General features: G+C 37.9%; 1 protein-coding gene across 1 annotated transcript in view; it reads left to right on the forward strand.

Moving 5' to 3' along the window:
• LOC106944166 (ATP-binding cassette sub-family A member 1) overlaps positions 1–19,100 on the forward strand; it is a 194,754-nt gene that overhangs the window by 80,878 nt on the left and 94,776 nt on the right. Inside the window, exons 22-29 of the mRNA XM_015027397.1 lie at positions 1,054–1,191; positions 5,869–6,092; positions 8,498–8,573; positions 10,226–10,431; positions 12,445–12,493; positions 13,995–14,103; positions 14,922–14,950; positions 15,124–15,263. Of these exons, the coding sequence (XP_014882883.1) occupies positions 1,054–1,191; positions 5,869–6,092; positions 8,498–8,573; positions 10,226–10,431; positions 12,445–12,493; positions 13,995–14,103; positions 14,922–14,950; positions 15,124–15,263 (971 nt within the window). The remainder of the gene's footprint in view (positions 1–1,053; positions 1,192–5,868; positions 6,093–8,497; positions 8,574–10,225; positions 10,432–12,444; positions 12,494–13,994; positions 14,104–14,921; positions 14,951–15,123; positions 15,264–19,100) is intronic.

Below are 19,100 nucleotides of genomic sequence, written 5' to 3' on the forward strand. Positions count from 1 at the left end.
ATAATGGCGACAAGTCCAGTTACCTAATTTTAAAATCAGGCATTAATCAATGCTTTACTACAATCTACCTGTGATGCATGTGGCTAGAGTCAGCGTAAACTCCTGACTGAATGAAAATCATTATAACCTATTTATGTCACGTTAACAAAGAACCGCTGAAAGCCTACCAGGTTTATCAACTGCGGTAGCAATTTGGCTCCGACTCCTCTCCTTGTCATTTCTATATTCTTTCTCGAAATGTTGAATAAATATTAATGTTGTTTCCACATATCATCTCCAATGTCTGCTGGATTTTTGGTTGCGCTGTGTCAGCTGTTTGGGATCCGCCTTTCTGATTGGCTGCCTGTCACATTCAACAGGCTGTTAAGCTCCCAGTCAGGGAAAACCCCTGATTTAGATCAGAGCGGCCAACACACCACACACTGCAGGATGATCGGTTACGAAATCACCAGCGACCAACGTTCTAAGATTATCGTAAGGGGAAAATAGGGACAAAAAATAGTGTAGTGTGAATTACTGCGTCAGGTAGTCAGATGTGCCCGTCTTCTCTTTAAATCTAGTGATTACTGAAGGGCAATACAGTACATACTTCATAATCTGCACTCTTTTGGTTGAATGCAGTATTTATTTCCACTTTGGCTTTATGTTGTTTACTTTTTATTCAAGTGCGTTTTTTGTTAATGGAGACTGAGAATCCATTTTATTTTTGTTTTTGGTTGTTTTGTTTATTTAGTTTATCAGCTCCAGTGTTATGTGTTCTTTTGAAAATAAAGTGCATCTATCTATGGCAGGAAATCACATGCATTATTAGTCATTTCCATTAAATCAGCGTCAGAAGGTCTTGAAACAATATTATCGTTTATCGCAATAATTTTTTAGACAGTCGCTCAGCAAAATATGTTATTGTGACAGGGCTAGCAGTTGATCACAGGAAAGCTGTCAAGACAGCGATCAAGACCTTCTTAGCAGATTTAGAAACTGGACATTTGCAAAAAAAACAAAAAAATTTTCAAAACGTTTTAAGAACTATGTCCTGTCTTTATTGCTTTTCAGGTGGCATGCAGCGAAAACTCTCTGTGGCAATAGCCTTTGTTGGCGGTTCAAAGATTGTCATCCTGGATGAACCGACAGCAGGAGTAGACCCTTACGCTCGCCGGGGGATTTGGGAACTACTGCTGAAGTACAAACAAGGTGTGAATTCAGGAATAAATACAGTTTTGAAGTCTTTTGTTTTTACTGAACAAGATGTATTGCTCAAAGCTCGCTTGAACCGTTTTAGACTAATAAAAAAAATCTTCCCCTGTACTGAACCTTTCAATCTACAGCAATATAAGATGTAGGCTATTAAAGTAATCAGGCATTCAGAATGGCCTAAAAAGTATCTTTTTAGCCCCGCTGTCAGGAAAAAGTCAACTGTAAACGGAGAGAAACTGAATTGTACAAACACGGGTCGAAGCGGAAGAGAAGACAAGTAGCTTTTATTGACGGACTCCCTAATTGTCTGCTGAATTAGTCAGCCTGTCAGTCTCTGGCTTTATATACACTGTGGTTGCTGAAGACTATAAGCAGAGCATGCACATTTTCTCTCCAAATGTCTAAATGTTTAATGTGCACTGAGTGACATTCCGCCCTCACTGTGTCATTAGCATCTGCCTCTCTCTAATCAAGACCCTTTTTACTCCAATCGTTAGCTTGCAGATAACTCGGTTCTAATGAGAACCCCCACATTGTGGCTGCTCGGAATGACTCATTTTTTGTTTCTCTCCGGTTTTATTTGAGCCACTGTCTTACGAAGGGTTGTCATTAGGCAAAGGATGTGGGGAAAATGCTACAAGGGAGTCTATTTGTGTGAAAAACTGAAGGATGAGCTTAGAGTTAGTATTACAGTTCATCACAGCTTATTAAATGTGGAGGTTTTTTCCGCATGGACAGGTTGACCACTTTGCCTCAGAGTGGGTGTAGCTTTTATTAAACTGAGTGGCGGTTTATTTGTTTGGTGGCACTTTACCCTTTATGTTAAAATTACCGGAAATAAAGTACTTTTTTTAATATAGATTGTATGTTCGTAAGCCTTTATATATTTAATTTAAATGTCGGCGTAAGCTAAACTAATTCATCTGAAACCTATAACTTTAGTTATTGACTCCTGTGCCTGACTCACAGGTCTCCACGAACTTTATATTCTGTCTTTGTTTTGTACACATGAGGATTAAAAAAAAACAGAAAAAGAAAAGAGGAAACAAAAAAAGAAAGAAGAAGAAAATACATTACTTTAGAAAGTGATTGAAATAGAAAATTATGACTTTTTGATCATTATCCTTCACTGGAAGTTGACTACTATTCATTTGGCCCAGTCATAATAGATAAAGCCCTGAGAATAAATTATATAATCAATGAAGATTTTCAATAGGGTAAAACACAGTTTAAAAAAGATGTATATAAAACAAAAGATATAAAATATGGTATCTTTTTTTATTACCTTTTGAAATGCTGTTTTATTAGTATATCTCTCAATGTAGGGAAGTTCTTAATTTAGGTTTGACTTAGTTCCCTTGTTAGAATTATCCCCAAGTTTCTTAAATATTGAATTGAATACTCAAATTATTTTTATTCCATTAAAATGAAAGGGATTATGGTGAAACAAGGAGTTGGAATGCTTTCCTGCATATGTAGCATACACATAATTTAATGTATAAATTCAATTGCAGTATTACAACATACATACGAGACATGACATGAAGGCAGTCAAAATTAATGTAAATAAATTCTGAATAAATCGGACGTTTTTGCATTTGCAGTGAAAACTTGATGAGACTAAGAAAATGTTAACTAAGCCCTTGTACCAACTATTTTAGGACTGCGACGAGTTTTATGTACCATACATAGTTCAACTATCACACAAATGCAAATTAATGTTTAGCAGACAAAGGGGATAAAATATAGAAGCAGTTCTTTTTTCATGCAACAGCCAAAAAATGACCAAAAACAACATAGTAATGACATATAAAACATTTTCCATGACAGTACACAACATCTTACGTCACACTCATGAATGAGTTTTACAAACCATACTGTCTAAAATGTGTTAACTTTTTATAATAAGCACAAGGACTTGTAAGCCAATGGAGAGGATACACATTGTGATGAAATAACTTAAGAGGTTTATGACTTGAAGTGCTAATAGCAGTTATAGAGTTTGCTTTTTCTTTATTACAAAGCCAAAGCTCGTCATGTTTTCATCCCACCTGTCTCATCCCCTGTGCAATCCGCTTGTCTCCACTTGACTTAGAGGAAAGGAATCTAAATAAAAGAATACAGTTTGGTGACTGCTTTGCTGTATGTGTTTAGAGTATGTAAAACAGCAATTTACCTGAACACATCCTTGATATATTACTGGATGCTCTAATTTGCTGCAACTTGCTATAAATCAAAATACCTTTGAGAGCCATTTGCAGTCCAAACAAATTAATTTTTTCCTCCAACTTGCAAACGATTCGATACTTTTCGGATTTTCTCTACACGCACGCACTCATTCATCTTCCAGGTTTGACCATCCCATGCAAAAACGAGCCCAGTCGGTTAGACTAAACCACAAGCAATCTCTTCAGCCGTCCCCTTTTTTGAGACCATAATGTTTCCCTGCTGTACGTTAAATTGACTGGATTGAGAGCCTTGATGTTTCATTTTAGTTTATGTAGAAAGTAGGCTGAGTTTGCAAGGCAAAACATCATTCAACAATGCTTTACTGTGAAGAGATAAAGTAAGCAGTTCGACTGGTGGCAGGGCACCCAGTGGCGTGGAGAGACAGAGAGAGACAGAGAGAGAGAGAAACAGGGCATGTAGAAATAGTTGGACAAGCAAAATGGCTGCAACGGGCCACAGTTAATGACCTCTTAGTGCGTCCTTATCCCCGGGATAATGTGACGTGTGAGGATACAAATTTAACTTTGTGCAAAAAACAGCCATGCTCAGCACCGTGCCTGACCCTTTGCAGTAAAAACCATCCTCAACATTTGTGCAGAAAGGGTGAAAACCCTTGTTTGTACTAAATTTAGAACGCTGATGTCTTATACCTTACACATGTAAAGATGTGTCTCAGTAGGTGGCAAGAACTGAAGATGCTGCAGGAAAAGCATCACAAAAATCTTGACTTCTGTGACCACAGGAGGAAAAATTGTAAATATTTTTTAAATAATTATTAGGCTTATTTCATATCACATTTACTCTTTAATATAAAATATATTAAAAGCAAAATTTGATTCTACTAAAGTGAGGTTAAGTGGGGTACTTATTAGCCTTCAGCAATAACATTATATGGAAAATTGTTTAGAAAATATGTCAAGTCAAGCTAATGGCTAGCAATTTAAACTAATTAGCTATTTAATGTAATGGGTACTATGGCTAATTGCCACTTAAGCTAACAGTTACACTAGCAACAGCTCCCTAAACTAAAAGCTTCAGTGGCTTTTAGTTTAGCAAACTACTACTCAAAACTGACAACTGTTCAAGACAATTGCTACTTGGCTTAACGACTATTTCAGCTGACATCAACTTAACCTAACGGCTACTTCGCTTAGCAGCTACTTTGACAACTTCCTAAGCTAGCAGTCACTAAAGCTAAAAGTTACCTACAGTCTATCCAGAAAGTATTCATAGCAGTTTGCTCATTGTTGCCAACTCCTCAGAAAAGAAAGTAGCTATAGGCTGTCATGGAAGTCACTGGGTGATGCCATTGGGTAATTTTGCATATTTGGTCGTGCGATGGAGGCAGAAGAAAAGAATATCAATGTTGGCAAGACGAAATATTTTCTTTTTCTTTTCTAAAAGTTATTCAGTAAATGTAACTGAGTAAATCTAACCAGTGGCTACACACCTCTGGATCCTCTATTTGTCTTTCTGCCTGGATTGAGGGCAGTTGCTGTATATCTCCAACAGATATGCCTTATATTTATTTTTTATTTATTTCTACAGGGATTCTGTTGTCAAAAGAAGGGGAAAAACAACTGAATTTTTATGTTCGTAATCACAAATTTTTCTGTTAAGGTTTCTGGGTTTAACCAGGCCAACTTTGAGGTTGTACAAATGTGCAAACTATTTATTCATTGACAGCAAAGGTGTGTCTCTAGCATGTGATTGCAATTTATTTAGACTTTAATAACACATCACTTGAGAAACCCATGTCAAAGCAGCTATCTTTCATTGTAATAGAGGTAACAGGTTAAATGTTTGCTACTTAAAAACATGACTGGATCAAAGAACCCATTTCTCTCTGATACTGCTTTCCTGCAGACAGCAGAGACAGGACCACGCTGTGACTTCATTACAAATCTGCCGTTTTTTTCCCCCTCTCTTTCTGGTCTATGTGATAATTAATATGTGTTATCTGATCCAGCGTGATGTAAAAGGATTAGAACACCTGTGAATAATCGTGCGATTCATGCCGTTTTTGTCACTGCAAATGCTTTCGGTTTGATGCCGCTCGAATCAAAGAGCTCCGGAAACAAAAAAGAGCTAGAGTAAAATTTGTTTCCTATAGAAATGTTGGAAAGCAGTCTGTGGAAGGCCTTTATCGTTATTTTAATTATGTCCCAGTTTCACATCCCACGCGCTTTTCTTCAGTTTGCTTTGTTACCACGCTCAAAGGCACGAGGAAAAAAAATAGATCACAGTGAAATTGACGCTAAGAAGATAAGTGACGACACGCGGATTCAGATTTTGATATCTACCTCGTTTTTTAGGAGACCGTGTCCACAAAAACGCTTCGTATGGATTCTCATGAATAACTTTTACAAGCTGTACTTGGAGCCTGCCTTTTATTTTATCTTTCAGCAGTTATCTAAAAGACATGTCTATTGTGGTTCTCCTAAGGTCGCACCATTATTTTGTCAACACACCACATGGACGAGGCAGACATCTTAGGAGACCGCATAGCCATCATCTCTCAAGGAAAGATGCAATGCTGCGGCTCCTCGCTCTTCTTGAAGAAGTGTTTCGGCAGTGGCTACTACCTGACTCTGGTCAGAGACGGGACGGAAAAGATCACCAATCAGCGTAAAAACATCAAACAAAGTCTGTCCAAGGAGAGACAAAGGGTAAGCATGTTTTATTTTTGAAATAATTTGTTTTAAAAGCAATTGGACTTTTTCTGCCAATGTGTCAGTGTATGTGCCTTTGTTAGCAGGCAGAGTAGTCAACATTCAGTACATCCAAGGGTCAAATTTGATCTGTGTTCTTGAGAACATTGGATATTGGCATGGTAAAAGTAAAGCAAAGCCATTGCCTTCTTTTGACACTTGCACACAAGTATCAAAAGAGCCAAAATGCAACCTTGGCTCTCTACGCTGAAGGTTCCAGGGATGTGTGCAAGTGGTTTGTCGTCAGGTTCAAGACTCGCGGTGCGAGTCAGATTAAGCCGATTCCTACAAACACGGTGCACACATGATAATCCTCAAAACTCAAAAGCCCTCCGACGTAGCAAATCCCCATGCACATTCACACACTAAGATCCAGTCATCTACTACTGGCTGTGCTCTAAAGCATAATTGCAAGAAGTTAGAGGGTAAAAAAAATATATACTCTCAGCTAATGAGCTCATTCAATGAGGAAAAAAATACTTGACAATACAACAATGGAACTGCTGTTCTGTGTTCTTTTTAAATCTTTCGACCAATGGTAGCGCAACTAACATTTTTTACACATCTGAAGAAATTGTGTAAAGCACATCTTGTAAAACGTATCCTGTCATGTAAGTGTTTGTGTGGCTCAAGACGTGTGTGTTTAATGGAGTGAAGCGTGGGGAACTTTCAGTATAGTATTGCATCGGGACAGTGATTTACACTCTCGCATATCGCAGTCTTGGGATTTTTTTCTTTTAACTTTGTTTCAATTTAATGACCACCTAAACATCAGAGAATCACTCATAGAGTCTGACACTCATCAGAGTCTATGAATATCCCCAAGAGTTAAGAAAAATGCCAGCTAAGTCAGCCTGAACTGGCTTAAGTCCCACACTTTGTTGGATGCTGCAAACAGTCTGCTTGCCGAGGTGAATTAATTTTCGTCAGCATAGATAGAGATGTTCCCCTGCTCGGCTTTTAGCAGCTGGAGTAGCGGGGTTCTGCAGCTTTCTCCTGTATGTTCAGAAAGTTTGGCCTAATGTGTGTGATGCATCCGGTGTTGGCTGTGGGTGTTGTCACGTTGCCTGCCTGGGTCCCAGGGCGCCAGCTTACGGTGGGGTGGAGATTCACTTGATGGCAGGAAATCGGCATTGGTGGAGCAGGAATGGGTTGTCTGGTTTGGAGTGCAGTGGGAATAGTTCATGAGCGCCTGCTGAGTTTCCCCCAAACGTTTAATGCCACAACTTTTCTTCCGCTACTATGAATAATTAGTTACCAACAAAACCAACATAAGTGTATGGAGGGGGGTGAAATTACATAATTGCATGCGCACACAAAGGGCACACAGCAGTTGAGGCAATTCTGTCACGGTCTGCATAAAACAATGGCTTTGTTTTTCATCATTGGAAAACTGCATTCTGCAATTAGTTCCTTCATTATTTTATCAGTTTATATTTACCTGATTTACCTATTTACCTTTAGTCTGATCTTGAATTTTTACAATAACTTGGAATAGGGTTATTCCTTTTGATGTAATGTATAAACAGAGTTCAAAAGAATGTTTAACATATTCTTTGCAATCTCCTCACTGCTATGATCTTAGTTTAGCCCTTTCAATAACTATTAAATGTCTTTAAGTTGGACAAGAAAAAACTAAATTGCTGCTCTTGGTGGCCTATAAGACCTAAGTTTCTCACTTATGCCATTAAAACTACCAGTGAGTTTTTAGATCCATTTTTCTTGTGATTAGGTTAGACACTGTGTGCTTTATCTGTACAAGTTTCCACAAATAACATCCTGTTGTAGAAAATCAACGCATCCTCTTTTTGTTTTTTCTTATTTTTAGATCTAAAACAGAAATAAAACGGTGGTCTTCAAAAATGACAAGTTTCCAATAGTAGATATTTATCCAAATGTATAAGCTGTCTTCTCTCAAAAAGTCATGTAGTTTTTGTAGCTTTAAATAAATTTTATTTAGCTGGACTGAGGGCCAAAAGTTTCTCCTCGGATTAAAAAGGTTGCAGACTCTTTCGATATTTGTCAACTGTTTAATGAGGTTAATTTAGTCATTGTTATTTCACTGGGGAAAAAATAAAAACAAAAAACTATGCATTTTATTCTAGAAATTTAAAAGATTTACTCAACTATTTTCTGGGATCAATTATTCATATGCTGTTGTTTTGCTTGAAGATGCAAACAGCGGACACTTTTCATCACAGATTAAGCACACTTCATGCTGATGTACGCACACGGCTCTATTTAGACTAATTAAGTACAAACTTACAGAGGCACATTATTTGATCGATGCTTCGTAGGAGGCACTGCTCATCATTCTAAGTGGTAAGGTATGATAGCCTTTCTAATCCAATTCTGATTAACAGGAGACAGCCCGTCCTTCCAGGCATAGTCCAGACGACGGCTTCGGCAGTCAAACGTGGGACAATTCTGGCCGTACAGGTACACGGTTATTTTGGTTCATTTGCATGCATGTTTAAAAGTTAGAAGTGTTTTAGATGTTTGTTTTTTTTTTTTTCTTTTTAGAGTTTGAACATTTTTTAATTTCCACTTAATTCAAACCATAAACACCAACAGCTCTTTTTTTTTTCACCCCTGAGCTCTCATCATCTGAGGCTCTAAAACTTGTCGGCAAGAGCATAGAAACTGGGAAAACTATAATTTCTAACAGTGGAAAACAGTGTTGAATAGAAGTGAATTTTTATTTAATTAGTTTATTTAATGTTTACTTTTGTGGCTCACCTTTTTAACCTTCATTTCTTTTTTTAAACTGGCTACTAAATTAGACAAGATTCCTTTAAAATTAGACACTTCATTCAGTCATTTTGTGTTCTTGTTTTTAATTTCTTTCAATTTGTAATAATCAGAAATTACTTCTGTTGACAACTGGCACTACATAAATGACATAAACTGTTCTCAGTTAAATTGAACTGCACTGAACTCAGGCCTTGACTCTTCGTTCTTCAGTGTCAATTATTTGTATAAACTCAACCAGTCTGTCTAAGACAGCAAACATGAGTTTAAATACATGCATGTTTTTTTTTTTTTTTTTTTACAGTATACAATAAGCATGAAGTTATTTATGCTATTTTTAATTTTTTTTTACAACTAATTGTGAGGGTTTTATCACTAAGGAAATTCTTCATACACAGATTCTGATTAGATTCTGGTGTTTATAAATGCAAACTAAAGATTGATTGATGAAACCAGATCCTTCCTTCCTTTCCTTGCTTCGTTGGGTGCAGAGTGGCGGTCTCCTCTCCCAACTGTGATTTCATACCAGGTTGGCTACACCCTGGAAGGGGTAGAAGTCCATTGCAAGGTCAACACAGGCACCCACAGGGCAGAACAATTGGAAGCGCACCTTTACACGAAGGGCAGAGCATCAAGTTCAAAGAAAACACCTTTTTTCTGCACAACAGTTAAACACCAGACAGAACAGCAGCAATAACAACAGGAATCACATTTCTATAAGTGATAGCCCATTATTCTTCATTCGTCTAAAACAAGCAGACCACATCACCGCACACAACCACGTGTGCATTCCAAAAAGCGATTCAGTCTGAAGTGTAAAGTAGATCCATTTACTTCTCCACAAAGTTCCAAGCCAGTAGTTGTTAAGCTTCAGTAATTATGTATGAGAGGCGCTGGATCAATAATGGATGTGTTGTGTTGTGCAACGCTGTGTGGATTGATCCTCACCAAATCCCCGCTTCAGAGCAGATGACTGAGAGGAGTTACAGTTTGTTCGGAGAAGGTGTTTTTTTTTTTTTTTTTTTTGCAAATGTCAAATGATAAGGTGCGCAACCTTTTCAGTGTGTTTCTCTGTGTATTTCAGAGGTCTTGATTTGTTTGGGAGCGCTGCACCAACGCCACACTGCAGGTTTTTTAATATTGCATGTGGTTGCTGAAATTTAGCGGCGGCTACTCTTAAATAATCTGGAGCCACACCAAAAACAAATCAAATCAAAATGTATATTCAACAAAAAGGAAAGGAATACTTTTTCTTTTTCTTTCTTTTTGGGGTGGGGGGGGGAAACGTTACTGTACATAGACAGTTCTTTAAATTGATTCTTTTTTTTAATCTGTTAAAGCAGATCTTGATGCAGTGACTCGGCTTGTGCGCCGCCACGTACCGGAAGCTGCGTTTTTGGAGAGCATCGGTCAGGAGATCACCTTCATCCTGCCGTACGGTGGAGCCAGAGACGGGACCTTCGCCACACTCTTCCGCAAGCTTGATCTCGCTATGGCTGACCTTGGCCTGAGCAGCTATGGCATCTCTGACACCACATTGGAGGAGGTAAACTGACGGCAGCGTTGACACCATTCAAAAATAATGAATTCACTGTCGGAAGATTAGAAGAATTACATCCTTTATTTTATCTTCAATAGTTTTTAGCATTTATTTAGAAGGGAAAATATTCTATTTTAAGAAATTGGTATCACAATTGCAATCTCTTAAATAAAAGGAACTATAGTAGTTTTTTTTTTTTTGTCCATACTTTTACAGTTTCACAACTTCTATATCATATTCTTTCTACTTCTCAGAGCTTTAAATGTAATATAATGCAAAGGGGCATTTCTTTAAAACACTGATCACTGGCCTAGACAATGACCTACATTTTTCTTTTCACCAGGAAGAGGTGGACTAATCTTAAATAATCTGGAGGCGCACAAAAGTGGATCAAATCTAAAAGTATAATCAACAAAAAGGAAAAGAATACTTTTCCATAGCTCGCTGTTAGAGAACTACAAGAAAGACTAACATCAAGTTCTCACAGTAAATATTACACCTTATTTACATGCCAGCTGTTTGTTTGACAGTTATTCCTCGAAAAAAAAAAAAAAAAAAACTTTTCAGCCTTACCGCCAAAAAAGAAACGCAGACGTTACTAAATTCTTCTGGGCCTTTTATGTGGAACCGAAATCAAGCTCGTCGGCACCGAGCTCTCCTGGTTCGGTGTGCAAACAAGGGATGAATATGTGGAAAATCACCTCGTAGCCTCACTGCTAAGTACGATGGAGGATCTGTGATGCTGTGGGCATTTTCCTTAACCAAAGACTGTCTTAAACACCAGGACAGTTAAAACTTTTTTTGCAATAAAAAGTGTTTGTGGTAGTAATTTGGAAATATTTGCCCTAATGTATGACGTTAAATGTGACTTTTTATAACTCGCTGTATAGATCATGGACTACAATCTGACATCAGTTAAGGCTGAGGCAGCTGTTTAGTACAAGTAAGAAAGTTGCAATAAACTCCCTATTAACTCAGAAAAGTGCGGGGATTTGTTGATTTTGTGTGAATTTCCACGATAATTCTCAAAAAACTGGAGGAACTGATTGATATAATTTGGCAGTAAACGCATAAAAACTGCATTGATTTGATTGATAACATAATATTTAAGCACACTTAGAGTTTAGTCTGGAATTTAGAGGGCCACATAAAAACCTACTGCGTGCCAGATTTGGCCCATGGGCCTCGAGTTTGACACGTGATGTATAATATTACAGATTCTTTTCTCACTTATATGTGAAAGCCTTAGTTTCCCATATGGATGCCTCTTTTTGGAGGTGAACTAGACAGACATACTGTTTGATCATAAACGTGTATGACTCTTCATGTACCTTAGACAGACCAGAGACACTCATGGCTGGAAGGCAATATGAATAATTGCTTTTTAAATGTATTGAAACTCAACCATGACAAGAATTTTTTTTTTTTTCCCTTCATCCATTTCATCTTTTGAAGACTGAATATGCTGCTGTGAATATCCGGGTATTAATAATTGAACATGGACATAGAACCTATGGAAGTTGGTTTAAAAAAAAAAGTCGAAAAGCTTGGATTGGGAAATTTACTATCGTGTTAAATGAAGAAATTGGCCATGTGAAAACGGTCTGTTTAGAAGAATTGCTTGTTTTTGTCAAAGCAATGTTCACAATACCCCTTGGGCATCTAACGTACACTGTATTATTTGAAATTAGATATGGTAAGAAATCACATGATTTAGCTGCATAAGTAAATACAGAAAACAGGGGTATCATTATGGACAAGCTGCATGGTGTGTGCTCAAATGAAGTTCGTCCCACCAGACGTATGAAACAGAGCAGGTTGACAGAAACTTTATGACAGGTCTGTGTGGAACTCTCAAGTTCATAAATACTGTAAAAATAAGGAAGCCTGAAAGTTGTTCTTGTGCTTTAGAGTTGTCATCCGCAGAAATTCATCATAATCGAGCACTTGATAGGAAGTGTCTTGTAAATACTGAACCTAAGTATAATGAAAAATGTTTCAATTTTGTTTATTTTGCAGATATTTCTGAAAGTGGCAGAAGAAACCGGCGTGGATACAGAAATGCCATGTAAGATTGCAAAACGTGTGGTAGAGTAACAATGACGCATCGTTCACCGACGTACAAATGGTCTTAAGAAAAGCAGAGTTTAGAAGGAACAGAGTTTGGTTGAAAGTTGGTGCTGAAAACCAAAACTATTGTAACCACTCATGCTGAGTCTTATTATCCAAAAAAATGCCTCTCACATGGGGCCTATTAACATATCGTCTACTATGGGAAGTGAAAAAAGAAGCATCAAAAAAGTTATTTCATAAAACTTTCAATAAAATCCTATTTGACTTTATTTCACCACCTGACAAGCAGGAACTAACAAAGTGTCTTACTTGTCTGAAACCAGCTCTGCATAAAATACCAACTCAGTCACTCATTTATTTATTTATATAGCAATTTACACACAAACAATATTGTCACAGTATAAGTCTTGAGCTTTGATTTAAACAGTTCAGTTAAAGCTTGAAGTTGATTCCAGAGCCACAGAAAAAGCTTCCTCATTCTAACCTATATACTTTGTCCTCTTGTCGTCAGTCTGGTCGTCTGAGAAGGTGGCCTGCTAGGCATAGAAACATGCAAATGGTGTTCAAGATGGTGGATCTGGTGGACCACATGTTGCATGCAAGAGCATGTGCTCCTCACCAGTTGGTGTTTCGGCACAACCCTAACCCTCTCATCAGTCCACAGATGCCTCTGCTGCACATGCTTGACCTGAGTTACTGTAAGCGTATCAGTGACCAGTCTGACAACCTGCTCTCTGCAGCAGGAGCTCCAACCAGAGATTCTCGTGAGGAGAAGAATATCTAAAACTCTCCTGGGACGCAGCCCTAGTTATTGTGAAAGCAACTGCAGATATGTGTGGCTCATGTAGCAGGTTTAATCATGACGTCTTAGTGTCGGGATGCAAGACCCGGTATAAAGCATGACTAATTCCACTTTGTTGTTGTTGATCGTTCTTGATTAGCTGACCCCACAGGTCAACTTGGCCTGGACGCACTGTCCCTCAAGTCTGCTTTCTTTTCATTTTGAGCACAAACAGTGCAGTTAAATCTGAGAGAGGGCCTTGCAAAAAAAAATACAATAAAATAAAACAAGTGCAAAACGTCATTTGATCAGGTTAAAGCCACAAATGGGAATGATTACTGTCATTTGGGATGAGAGGTAGGTCAAATACAAAACCGGAAAAGTGCTAAGTACAACTATTCACATAATAAAAGTGATTCATTTGTGCTGCTCTTATTATTAATCTTAATAATATAAGCTACTATTCACTTTGTGATTGAGTTCATTTTTAATTTTTTGTTTTTTACCTGCTAGTTGTTGTTTTTTTATTTTAAATTTCATCTGTTTCTTAGAAACTTCTCCTTCCAGCTTATCAGAAGTGTCTGTCCCTTTAAAAACTCCTGAGTTTTACATGGCATAATGTGGCATCTTGCGAGACAGGGAGCTATTCTTATTGTTATTTATATCCTTAAATTGGGTCAGGCCAAAACAACATATCTTATTTGTATTCCCACAGCAGCAAAGGAGCCATTGGTTAGAGACTGGAAAAGAAGCTCCCGCGAATTTAAAAGGAACAGCGTTGCCAGCGTCCGCGCCAAATCGGAGCACAACGGGACAAGAGGCATGTTTTGTCAAATTTACTTTCTCCTTTTTTTATGAATGATACAATTGTGAATATACATAATCATACCCTTTAAATATTACATTGTGTCAATAAAAATGCTATACTGACTATGTACAAGATGACTTGTGCTGTCATGGATGCAGCAGGTTTTGTGTTAATTACTTTAAACCACTGACCAGCAGTCCAGTTGAGTTCTTTTTATTTTTTCTCTTCTTACCCCAGATTAGACACCTCAGAACTTAACAATTTTAACCCACATCCTGATTACGCCTTTGCATTGTGACTTTTAAAGTCTACACCTTGTGAATCTTGTTCAAACAAACTCTCAACTGTATTCTGCTTCATATTTGTCTCAAAGCTGCAATTATCCCTGTTGCTTCTGAAACTTTTTTCCGCCTTCCTCTCCGCTTTCCATGAATGTACTTCGACATGGCACTCTCTTGAAAAGCCAGCTTGTCTCGGAGAAATCTTTTATAGGTTACTCTCCGAGGAGAGGGCGGATGTCTGTGACTGTCTTCTGGAGAACTCTGAAGTTATTCTACAGAAACGCATTTCTGTAGAAATGTGCATTTGTCTCGTATAATAATCAAATTTTCTGACAAATTGAAATTTGTATCTTTATTTGTAGGATGTCATAATCATCAACAGCAATCGACATTTGAAAGATATTTCTCTGTTTTGCAAGAATGTATTTTACTTTCAGAAATAATGTAAAATATAAGTTTATAATGATAGTTTATTGAGATACTCCTCAGTACAGTGTGAAAATACTATAGTTACTGTAGTGCCTTGCTAAAGGTTGATATTTTTCTGTTTTATTTCAGAAAAATTTTTAAACAAAGTTGAAGGTATGTACTTTTTTCCCCACACTAAGCAAAAAATAATGACAGTTTTTATTTGCTATAATTTCATTTTATTTAGCAAAGAATAAGCTGTCATGCTGATAACTGACTGAGTCAAGCTGACCATTTTCATATATATGCATATATACGAGATGAATAACAGTGTAACTTAACGACAGATTATCAGATGAGCGCCAGCCTGAATGGAAGAGGATCCATGGTCATCACCGGTTGGAAGCTGATCAGAACGCAGTTTCTGGCTCTCTTCATCAAGCGCTTCCACCACGCCCGAAGGAGCCGCAAGGGACTCATTGCGCAGGTAATGGCCTCGGTTTGTCACATTGATGAATTGAAGGGTTACCCTCACACAGCTACACGGGAGGATCAAGGTAGGATTGTGTGAAATGCATGTTGGCTTTCCAAAATCAGTTAGTGACACGTATGATCGAGTGCGTTAATTTAAACTCCGGAGGGAACGCATCAGTCTTGATGTCGTCAATAGTTGTGGAAATTTAAGTTGTTCAAAAAGAAATCCACACTGAAAGCAGTGCATAAAGCGTTGGAAGACTGAACAGCGGCGCCTCGGAGTGATGTAACGGCGTGTCAGCGCGGCGCATTTGCAATAATCGTCTCCGTATCCCCGAGGCACGTGTCGCACAAGAAGACACCCGAGAGACAAAAGCGAGGGCTAACCGCGGAGAAGGTCTTCCGTATTATTCAGACACGCTCTTAGTCTCAATATAGCCCGTTGCAAATTTTTCAACATCCTGTTTGCCCTTTGAAAGGACAATACATTTTGTACAGCCAGAAAAGAGACGGAAAAACACATTTCCAGAGATGAAAGGTGCTCCAGCTGCATCATATCTTCCACCTGACCACTGAGAGGGAAAAAAAGAAAAGAAAAAGGAAGACATCCAGTGTGACGCTTCCGATTTGTTTTCACCAATCAGGTGTTTTGATTAGACACGTATTAAAATTGAACAATTAAACAGATGACAGGCTTCTGTTAGCTCATTAAGTGAATGTCTGTGTTATTTTCTTCTTTGTAAACATAATTTCAAAAGTCAAGACTAATAAAGAGACATAATTTCAGCAAGTCGAAACCAATTTCAGTAAGTAGCAATTTTTCTAGGCAATGCTTTTTTTTTCCACCCACACAGCTTTAAGACTTAAATTGCCTTTGCCATTCCTCTGTATTCATTATTCACAACACTGCTCTTGTGTATATGCAGCAATGCTATCAGTTATGATCCCTCCCATTATGGTTAAAATAATCAGGACTGAAACAGTGCAGCAAAGAACATCCTCTCCTTTGTTGGAGATGCAGAACAGAAAGAACAAGCGCTTCACCTTTGATAGGCTCTTCTTGTAATTTGCTGCGGTACCAATCCCCATTAGTCACTGTCAGTCCTGGACGTCCCTCTGCAGAGGGTACGCATAGGAGGGCGGTTCTGTATGTGTGTGCGCGGAAGTGTATGTACAAGGCCACATCTATTTCTCATTTAGTTAAAGGTCTTTCTTTTGCTCGGTCGTGTCAACAGCCTTCATTGCTGGCGGATGTGTTTCTGCAGCGAGGTGAACTCTTTGATTGCGAGCTTTTATGGAAATCTCAAAGAATCTCCAACACGGGAGGTTATTCTAGGGGCAAGAAGTTGGAGATGGCATTCTTGATTTAATGTTTGAAATGCAAAGAGTTGTCTTAATAGTTACAACGTGGTAGGCGAGTGTAAAAGTTTGAATACGCAGGTGCTGACTCTGAAACTATTGATTTGGAAGTAGACACGTTTTTCCAGCATTATTTGACTGGTTTTGAGTTAAATTCCCCTTATTTTTCAAAAATATTTTATTTGAAATATTGCACCTCTATTTCATTTCTTTTACTGGAGATTCCACTAAGGTTAAGATATATTTTAGAAAGAAAATCCTTTTCTACATTAAAATTTAGATCCAACTGGTGCCAGGGCAAGTTAAAAATCGCATGTTTAATCAAACCGAATATTTTTTGAGGGAAATTACTTTCAACAGGTCTAAAATTCAAAAGGGTGGTTCAGGAGCAGTAGATTTTAAAACTGTTTTATTATGTGAGGTGTCATTGTTTTTCTTTGGAAATTGGTACAGCTAGTACTGCACAGCACACTGTAGAAATTTCAGCCTTTTCATTCAATTTTATATTAGAAAAAAAAAAAGCCAGCAGAGTGGTTCTTTCATTCTTTGTCTTTAATTTGAGCACTCCTGGTCACTGCAGATTTTTGTAATTACTGCATGAACTGAAAGGGCTACCTGAAAGGGAGGAAACAAAAACAAATTAAAAAAAAGAAACATTTCTGTCTCTAATGGCCTTCTTCTGCTTTGTGACCAGTAATTATTTCAATTTTCGTCGTACCAGGCAGCTGCTTTCAGAAGTCCATAGGTGCTCTTTGTAGAAACCGAGCTGCGGAGTGAAATTCTTTACAAAAGCTTTCAAATACGCATCACTTTTTCCTTTTTTTTTTTTTTGGTTTACAATAACATTATTTTCTTTTTCAAAATTTCAGGGTTTTTTCTTTCAACTATATCGACCATACATGTTGAATCTTAACTTATTTTGCCGATTGGTACGTTATGTTCACACAGCACAAAAATTTTTACCCCCCAAAAAACTTTGTACCTCTTCCATATGTGTTATCCAGTAATTTTCAAAGCATCTCCAGTGTGTCATGTGACTGTTACATCATTGATGTGAGAGAAAAGCATCATAATTGTTAATAATAGTTAAAAATTATAATTATGAACATTGTAAAATGATGACAAAAAAACTGTCAGTGAAGCGAATCGAATATTTGTGTGTGTGTGTGTGTGTGTGTGTGTGTGTGTGTGTGCGCATACTGCTTTGTGACATCTATGTTCTTCGTTTGCTCATGCATGTTGCTTTACGTCGTGAAATGTTCACACAGAAAGAAGTCTTACTGTGGTCTCATTGAATTAGTGGTGTGAACGAACATGCAAAAAAAAAAAAAAGGGTTTAAAAAAAAAAGATTGGAATTGAGCATCAAGACCAACTGTGCAAATATAGCTGTAGAGATAATACAAACTTTAGTTGGTGTTTTTGAGGCTTAATTGAGTTGCGAGTGGCCAACTCAAATAAGCCTCAGAATATCTGGTAGTCTGTCAATCAGACTACCAGTGTTGGGCACCACTAGCATCTGACCTATTAGCGAAAACAAACATTAACCCTAACGCGGTTCGTATATGACATCAACCTCTTCCCAGAATGTCCGCTAAACTTGGGGGGTGCAATAAACTTCGTCATTGGTTTGTGTAGCATGTGTGAGCGCCGCTCCTTGTTTATATGCAGGTTCTCTCAATGTCAGACACACCAGCTGTCGCCTGTATTTATTGCTGAGCAGAAGGAAAAAAGCGAAAAACGGTTATTTTTTTATTTTTTTATTTTTTGGTGGTCTGCCATTAGGCTTTTTCAGTCCAATTTCTACTCTTTGGTTTTCCTCCGCGCACATTTTCTTCTAAATTTAACGCTTTCAATTGCAGCACCGCGAATTGGCTGGGTAAATTTCCGTGCTCTGCAATTAATCAGCTGGATGCAGAACCTCCCCCTTTTTAATGTGACCCGAACTACAAATTATTAAATATCAGAGATATGTAGCTTTTTTTTTTTCCTATAACCCCCTTTGTCAGCTGTAACAATGCAATGAAAAGAGAATTACACGAAGAGGATCGGATGTGAAGACGAGGTTAGGCAAGAGTGTTTTCTGTCTGCGTGCTTGTGCGCGTATATGCGTGTGTGTGTTAAATAACAAGAGACGAAAGAAAGGCGAGAATCTAATTATATCTGAGTGGCCAGATGACGACGGGTGTGTTTGCAAGTGTTTAATCAAACTCATAAAGCATGCAGAGGGGCCCAAACAAGTTGGCAGGGAGCATATTAATGTGTAAGCTTTGTTGTACTGGTCCTGGATTATTGTTAATTAGATGAGCCTCTTTTGCATGTTGCTATACAAAACAACCAGAAAGCGGAGAAACTTAATGACATGTTGTTGATTAGGAGCTGTGGAACTGTAAATATTGATCAGTTTCAATATTTGGAGGAGTCTTTTTCCTCTTAGCAAGAGAACAATTATATGTTTACCCTTTACTGTAACAGTTGAAATGAGATCGTAAA

Source organism: Poecilia latipinna, unplaced genomic scaffold (assembly GCF_001443285.1).
Source record: "Poecilia latipinna isolate Pla-1442-1.1 unplaced genomic scaffold, P_latipinna-1.0 Scaffold102, whole genome shotgun sequence".
Classification (NCBI taxonomy): Eukaryota; Metazoa; Chordata; class Actinopteri; order Cyprinodontiformes; family Poeciliidae; genus Poecilia; species Poecilia latipinna.